This window comes from Lathyrus oleraceus, chromosome 5 (assembly GCF_024323335.1).
Source record: "Lathyrus oleraceus cultivar Zhongwan6 chromosome 5, CAAS_Psat_ZW6_1.0, whole genome shotgun sequence".
Taxonomy (NCBI): Eukaryota; Viridiplantae; Streptophyta; class Magnoliopsida; order Fabales; family Fabaceae; genus Lathyrus; species Lathyrus oleraceus.
The window spans coordinates 177684507-177692957 of NC_066583.1; the positions used below are offsets into that span (position 1 = coordinate 177684507).

Sequence of the window (8451 nt, forward strand, 5' to 3'; positions counted from 1 at the left end):
TTCGCAAAATATACTAATATTACTAAGATGTTGCTAATTTTTCATAAGAAACATAACAAATAATATAAAAAAAATTCATACTAATATACTCTAAATTATTTTTTATACTACAATAAATATCAATCTTAATTAAATAAATGATATAAATAACTAACTATATTAAATGATGTATATAATTAAAAAAAAATCAAAGCTTGAAGGGTGAAAAAAAAAGGCCCAACCAATACCAAGTAAGGCCTATAATTTCAATATCCTCACCCGCAAGACAACTTCGATTTTTCCTTTTATTTCACGACCTCGTATTTCATTTCATCCTAAAATCTCGGTGGTCTCTCTCACAGAGAGCTGATAATACTTTTGAATTTTAGGAGCTATACTTCGAAGAAGAAGAAAAGATAATTTTTTTTACCCTAAGTTTTAGGGTTATACTTTGAACTTTAGAGAATGACCGGTTCAGCCAATACCAAGATTCTGCAAGAGCTGTTGTTGTACGCAGCTAGGGCGGCGCTGAGTTACTGGGTATTGGTCACCGGACTCCGATACCTTGACCCCAACCGTGAATCAACCAAGAAAGCTCTTGAACAAAAGAAACAGATTGCCAAGCGTCTAGGTCGTCCCCTCATTCAAACCAATCCCTATGAGGTACCAATTTCGCAACTTTTTTGGTGTTATTATGCTACTTCTATAATCAGTTCAAAAATGGATTTCTAGGTCTAGTTAAATGTCATGTTTTATTTTGATGTTTGATTTGTGCACTTTACTGTGTGTAGGATGTAATAGCCTGTGATGTTATAAACCCTGACCATATTGATGTGGAATTTGACTCCATTGGGGGACTGGACACTATTAAACAAGCTTTGTTTGAGCTTGTTATTCTACCCTTGAAACGGCCCGACTTGTTTTCGCATGGCAAGCTTCTTGGACCACAGAAGGGGGTTCTGTTGTATGGACCCCCTGGCACTGGGAAAACCATGCTTGCAAAAGCTATTGCCAAGGAGTCTGGAGCAGTGTTCATTAATGTGAAGATATCTAACCTCATGAGCAAATGGTTTGGGGATGCGCAAAAGCTTGGTAAGTGTGTGCTATCTGTTTATGAGTACTTCTATAATTCACCATAAAATTATCTTGTAGTATATTTTGATATTACATTGATTTTTTGTTTGTTCATATGATTGTTATGATTCTCTTAGTTCAGTAAAATATAAGTCTTATGTTTTTCAAAAATCCTTATGTTCGCGCAAATATCTTTCAGTTATTGATGCTTTTTTGGCTTATGTAAAAAAAGTTTGGCATATCAATTATTGTAATAGCTGTATATAATTTGTCATTTTGGATGTATAAGTTGAATGTGTTGCAATCCTGTTTTACTCATTGTTAAAAGTGGTATCGTGTGGAGTTGTATGGTAGTCATGCCTTCATTGATAATATATGATTAGAGCAGTTCCAACACGATTTCTTTGCTTAAAAGGGAATTTTAGTTCAACACAAAATTTACTAGTTTAATCTTGAATTTTGAATGCATGACAAACAATTTTGGTTTGAGGTTGGTTTACCGAACTACTTGGAAAGGACAAAGATGACTCAATGTATGAAACATGCGAAAAGACTCTCCTCCTCCAACGATTTTTCTTTTCTACACCGGAGTTATTTCTCTATTCACTTTGTTGAGATATTGGAATCGAAAGCACAAACACTGCTTGCAACTTGCATGGCCACATGTCAGTGTCTGACACGTGTCAAACACCTGCACGACATGTGTCAGAGAAGTGAAGAGTGTTCCAAAAAAAGAAAAAAAAACAAGACATAGAAGGGACACGTTTTTACAAAATACTTTATGGGTTGAAACATGATTTTAAAGCCCAGGAAAAAAAACAAGACAACAACAACCCACCCTTATCCCTTATCCCATTAAGTGGAGTTGGCTACTTGGATCAATTTCTGCCATAATGTTTTATTAAAGACTATGCTTCCATCCAAAATTTTATGTTGACTGTCGACCCTCTCCTTTTATCTAGGCTTGAGACCGGCTATGTATAGCAAAATTAACATAGGTAGGATTAGAAAAGAAACAATATAAATTAAATATTACTTGCCCTATTCCAGTGTTATCAAATATCTGTGGCGCTATGGCGGATATACATGGCGGTTTTTGGGCTCGCCGCAATGGTAAATATTGGCCGATATCACGGGTTTTCCGCCATATTCTGCTATAACGGTGTCGCAAAGTGTCTAGTATGGCGGAATTTGGCTCTCTATCATGGACCGCTATTCGCCATGGACAACACTGCCCTATTCATACTCTCTTCTAAACTTTCTTTGTCGTTTGACTTTGATGTTCACTAGGTTTGACTCTTGGCTCTTATTTCCTTTGCTGTGTAACATTATAACATATTTTGCTTCTGCGTTTTTTGCTCTTTGTATAGTGCTTCTGCTTTTTTTTTTCTTTGTTGTATAACATCATTAAGTGTGTTTTCATATCTCTTTGCTTACTTCCTTTATTTGCTACTGAACAGTAATGTACCATGTCTTTGTTTGATGTAATGTGTGTGTATTTGCTGCTGTACAATACTTTTTTAAAATTGTTATTATTTTTATATTATAGTTAAAAAAACTTGCATGCTTGTTTTCATTGTTCCTGTTGGTTAGTTTACTTTATTAAAATGAAATTTGTTCTTGTTAAAGAAAGCATTACTATGTCATGTTAATAAAATGCTAGATTTTTTGTTTTGTTTTTAGTACTAACACTATTATTAGTTATTAACTCTAGTACTAACTCTAGTAGTATTAATATTATTTTTGAAGTAATGTTTTTATTTTAAAATTTTATTTTTAATACTAACTCTAGTACTAATGTTATTTATTATTATATATTTTGTTTTAAATATTTTATTTTATCATATTATAATAAATATATATGATGGTGTCGGTGTCTAATAAAAATATTAGCGGTGTTGTGTCGGAGTCTCTCTCTCTCTCTCTCTCTCTCTCTCTCTCTCTCTCTCTCTCTTTCTGTGTATATATATATATATATATATATATATATATATATATATATATATATAAAGAAATACTTTTCAATCTCAAAATTTGGTATACAGAGCAAGGTTTTAGAATCCTTATTTTTTGGGTATACTACTGCATTGTATTGTTGTCGTTACTGGATCTCTTCCACCATGATCAGAACCCACTGATTGACTGTTACCTGAAACCCCTTGTCATAATCTTCTCCACATGCTGCCGCACTCATAACACCTTGCTGGTGTGTGTGTGTCCTGTACCACCCTTTGTGCATCTGTTTGCGATGACACTTGTTCCACTATGCTCGGTTTTCTCTCTTGGTTCTCTGAGGTGTGTTTCTACCGTTCTTTTGCTTCTACACATTGATTTTCCACTATCTCGTCTGTTAGCATCAAATCTTTGAGTCCGTTGAGTCCACTTCTTTATCTTCTGGTCCGCTCGCTGGTGATATCCACCATCTTTGAACTTATATTGCATCACCCCTACTTCACGGTCCTCTCGCTGGTGATATCCACCATCTTTGAACTTATATTGCATCACCCCTACTCCACTACGTAATTCAGCTCCTATTCCAAGTGCCTTTACCCCTACTCCAGCTCCTTCTGGGTCTCTTGATTTACCCATCTCCATGTTAAACCCATAACCCTTATCTTATTTATAATTGTGAGTCTTACCACAATTTATCTCCCACCTACTGTGCTTCTTAGGGATGACTATTGGACCCATCTCTAATGGATATCTGCAAAATTTACCCACAACGGATAGGATAAAAATCCCGCCCCATACCCCCACAATATATATGTGTTTTTATTTTAATTATTATGTACACAAGTTAATTTATCAATTTTATTAAATACATCACTATTAAACTTGTATGCATTTTAATATAAATGTTTGTTTATTTTTTAACGCAACAATAACATTCTTGGATTTTTTTAGTGTTATAAAAAACTTAAAATTACATGATAAATTATAAGTGATCAATTATTTTTAAGAGAACTGCAGGTAAACGGGTATGTGTACATGTACTTAGGTACCCATAGGGTATGGGTACAAATGTTGGTGCCCACGCAACTATGGTCTCGAGTACGAAGATTTTTTCAAAATGTGGATATGGGAATGGTACTATAGTACGCTGCCCATGTCCTACCCATTACCATCCCTATTTTGTTTCCACATTTTCATATGTTTCTATTCCTAAAACTATTTAAGAAGCACTATCCCATCAAGATTAGAGGCAAAGAATACTCAATGAAATGTCAACTTTAGAATCTAATTGTTCTTGGGAGCTTATTCCACTTCCTTTTAGGAAAGATCTTGTAGGTTACAGGTGAACATCTAATGTTAAGGTGGATCCTAATAAACATCTAGATCGATTCAAAGCCAGCCTAGAGGAAAAGGGATATACTCAAGTCTAGTAAGATACATGACCCACCAGCCAAAATGGCATAGTCTCTTTTTGGACATGGCTTCCACGAAACCACAGCCTCTATTTCAATTGGATATCTAGAATGTATTTCTATTTGCTGACTTGGAGGAGGAGATTTACACAGAGCAACCTCCTGGATTTGTCGCACAGGAAAAGTGTAATATGATAAGTAAATTGCACAAGTCTTTGTATGGTTTGGAACAATCACCTCAAACATGGTTTGGAAGATTTAACAAAGAATTGCAACAATTTGGGATGATGCGCTTGGAAGCAAATTACTCTGTTTTTATCAAATGCTCCTCGTCATTCAAGTATATCTATCTAGTGGTTTATGTTAATGACATTGCGATTATGCTCCTCGTCAATCAAGTATATATATCTAGTGGTTTATGTTAATGACATTGTGATTATTGGTGTTGATTTTGAGGGTATCGAGGCATTAAAACAACACATGTTTCAAAACTTTCATAGTAAGGACTTGGTTCCTCCTCGTTACTTTCTTGGAATTGAGGTGGCTTTATCGAAGTCAGGTATTGTTATCTCTTAAAGAAAGTATGCTCTTGATATTTTGGAAGAGACATGTCTTTAAGTTTGCAAACTAGTTGATACTCCTATGGATCCTAATGTAAACCTTCGTCCTAATCATGGGGAGCTTTATACTGATCCAATCAGATACTGAACATGTAAACTAATTGAATTACCTCACCATGATTCAATCTGATAAATCTTTTCTGGTCAGTGTAGTAAGTCAGATTCTCAACTCTCATTGTGACAAGCATTAGCATGCAGTTATTCAAATTCCTAAATACATTAAAGGATCGCTTGGGAAAGGTTTTTAATGCAAGAGGCAACATCAATGCCATTGGATATACATATCTCGATAGACGGTCTACATCAGATTACTGTGCTTTCATTGGTGGAAATCTGATTTCACGGAAGAGCAAAAAGAAAATTATGAAAATTGTCGTTACTCGATCAAGTAAAAAGGCCGAGTATCGAGCCATGGATCATGCCACATGTGAATTATGTCCCTCTCCCCTTGTGTCCTATTTATGTGTGTCCACCTCTTTCACTAACTGATAGTAACACTTCTGTCCTGAACCTATGATCTATGTTGCTGACGGAATAATAAGAAAATGGGTGCTTATATCATTCAATTCCATTTGCTTGGGTTTGGCCCATTGTGTTTTTAATAGAGGTTAAAGTAGAACTTCCCATGTGCTCTTTTTCACTAATACTGTAACTGATCAATTTGGGTTTGGCTCACTAGGTCGAGAGAAACGGACCCAACGTATAAAAACCTACATATAGGCTCCACATGCTCATTGAAATCCAACCTTTCCTGAGAGATATGCTTTGCTGTTGTAGCCTGGAGGAGTGTGATGCTCGAACAAAGGGCATAGAGAGATGTGCAAACAGCTCATGCGTGAAGAAACCCAAAGGCTAGAGAGAAAATCAGCTGACAAACTCAATTGAAGGAGGCTAGCACAGTTTACTGCTAGATTTAAGCTTGACATCCTGTTAATACTTTAACTTTTAACCTAGAAAACGGACTTTGGTAACTAATTAGAGAAATCCAACCCGTGCAACTCAGTTTGTACTTGCACCAGTGAAATCGTGAAAGATTAGATATCCAAGTGATTTCACAAGTTAGCACAACGACCCAAGCAATTTCACACGATCTCGCCATATTTCAATTCTGTTTGGGATCAGGATTGTTCAGTATCGAAGATTGATCTTATGAGTTGAAACACGATTTTACTGTACCTTGCTTGTTAGGCACCCAACCACTATCTGTTGGCTTCTATCGGGCTTAGGTGGGGGTGGAAGTATGACAGGAATTTAACTAACTTCTATTTTCATGACTGCCATGCATGGTAGTTCTGCCGACAACCGTATATGACATTCATGCACAACTATCTTGATTGACCTCCTATACTCATGATTGACCTCCCTATCTTGATCTTTCTCCATTATGATGATACATTAGACATTCAAGGACAACTAATAATAGAAAATAGTAATACCAGCCAGTATTCATAACAAATGGTCTACAAGTAGGATGAAACTACAAATATCTCGAATTGTATATGCAGGAAATCTTAGTCCATAGTAGTACACTACTAAATGACTGCCTACAACAACCCTTCTCTAGACTCTGCCATGGTGGGATGTTCATACCACAAGGCTGCCTTATTTTGTCTTGTGAAAGAATATGTAGGTATACAACGTGACTGATCATTGAACTTGTTTTTTTAGCTTCCAATTCTCAAATGTATCATCAATAGGTTTGTTTTCTATGCATGTATATTATTACTGAGGGAGTATTAATTTGTATCTAATTTTTTATGCGGTCAATTTGTTTTGTTCTTTATTAAAGTGTGACTCTTTGTTGTGGTTTATTGCTAATATTTTGCTCTTCTTCAGTGTCTGCTGTATTTAGCTTGGCTGATAAGCTTCAGCCTGCCATCATATTCATTGATGAAGTTGACAGTTTTTTGGGTCAACGCCGTTCATCAGATCACGAGGCTATGCTAAATATGAAAACTGAGTTCATGGCTCTATGGGACGGATTCACCACCAACAGTAAGATTTAAATTAGTTCTCATGTAGTTTCTTATTTGTTGTGTAGAATTTCAAAACAAGTGATAATTTTGATGGAGATTTACTATCTGTTTTTTTTTTGTAGAGAATGCTCGAGTTATGGTACTTGCAGCAACTAATCGCCCTTCAGAACTTGACGAAGCAATACTCCGACGACTTCCTCAAGCTTTTGAAATTGGATATCCAAGCCGGCGAGAGAGGGCCGAGATATTGAAGGTTATCTTAAAGGGAGAAAGGATTGAAAACAACATAGACTTTGATTGTATAGCGGGATTATGTAAGGGTTACACTGGTTCAGATCTATTTGATCTTTGCAAGAAGGCTGCATATTTTCCTGTTAGAGAACTACTGGATAATGAGAAGCGAGGGAAACAAACTCATGTTAGTATATTTGTCATTCTCTTCTTGTTAGCCGCATAGTCGTCTTATTGTCTTTTTCATATCATGATCATTGTAGATGAAATTACTAAGTTGATTTATTTATTTTTTGCGTTTCAGGAACCTAGACCATTATCGCAGTTAGATTTGGAGAAGGCCCTTGCCACTTCGCAGAAGACAACGGTTGCTGCAAATGAATACGATAGAATGAACCAACAGTCATCGTCAAGACGGCCGTTTCCAGGTGAGAGTGACTATGATGTTCAAGCTGCAATCAAGGAAATTTCTAAGCTTATGGGTTCTCACATGATTAACCTCCAATTAGATTCCCAGGATGCTTAAAATGGAGTTTCTTTTGAACACTCTTCTACTGCCATTTAGTATATAGTCCAGATTGTAACACCAGTTTCTTTCTCTGTTTTACTATGTATTATTTTGCCAAAATTTTGTTACTAAACACTGTTCGGTAATGCAAATGTATTTCTGTTCTAACATCCATCAATGATTGAGACATTGGGGAAGTAACTTGCTTTGGAGTGGGATGAACATGTTTATACTTTACTCAACGTGGGTTGGTAATTCATACATGTGTATTTGTTGTCCTTTAGGTCCCACAAGCATATGTGATGATTCACTTTAACACTTGAATGTCAAAAGTTCTTCCCATCCACATTTATTCATTATGGTTTAAGGACCACAAATCTGAACTTTCCAACCTCAAAGCATATTTCTACAGTGAATGCATTAGGACCACCACTCAGGAAGCATATATTCTAGAGTTTGTTCATCATTACTTGACAACTTTTAACGTTTGAGTAAAACATGATGTATGTTTAACAAATTATAGAAACTGGAATAGTGAATGATGCATGAAGGCTCGAGTCTTGAGAGTGTGTTCTTCTCAATGTCTCATGTTTGAATTCTGTTATGTATTAGCAATATTTGTGTTAAGTCAGTTTATACAGCATTTTGTTCTGGTTTTAAATGAGTCTCTGCCAGTAGTAGATGATGAGATTAGTAGG

General features: G+C 35.8%; 1 protein-coding gene across 1 annotated transcript; it reads left to right on the forward strand.

The window, feature by feature from the left end:
- Nucleotides 1-204: 204 nt before the first annotated feature.
- On the forward strand, nt 205-7923 carry LOC127081627 (uncharacterized). The gene is made up of 5 exons (XM_051021868.1): nt 205-642; nt 771-1071; nt 6875-7033; nt 7137-7432; nt 7550-7923. The coding sequence occupies exons 1-5, from the start codon at nt 445-447 to the stop codon at nt 7769-7771; spliced, it is 1176 nt and encodes a 391-aa protein (XP_050877825.1). The 5' UTR covers nt 205-444; the 3' UTR covers nt 7772-7923.
- The last annotated feature ends 528 nt before the right edge of the window (nt 7924-8451 follow it).

Excerpts from the sequence above, each read along its gene's own strand:
- LOC127081627 (XM_051021868.1), top strand. The coding sequence starts at position 445 with ATGACCGGTTCAGCCAATACCAAGATTCTGCAAGAGCTGTTGTTGTAC. Across the intron at positions 7,034-7,136 it reads GGACGGATTCACCACCAACA|AGAATGCTCGAGTTATGGTA; the intron begins GTAAGATTTAAA and ends TTTTTTTTGTAG. Across the intron at positions 7,433-7,549 it reads AGCGAGGGAAACAAACTCAT|GAACCTAGACCATTATCGCA; the intron begins GTTAGTATATTT and ends TTTGCGTTTCAG.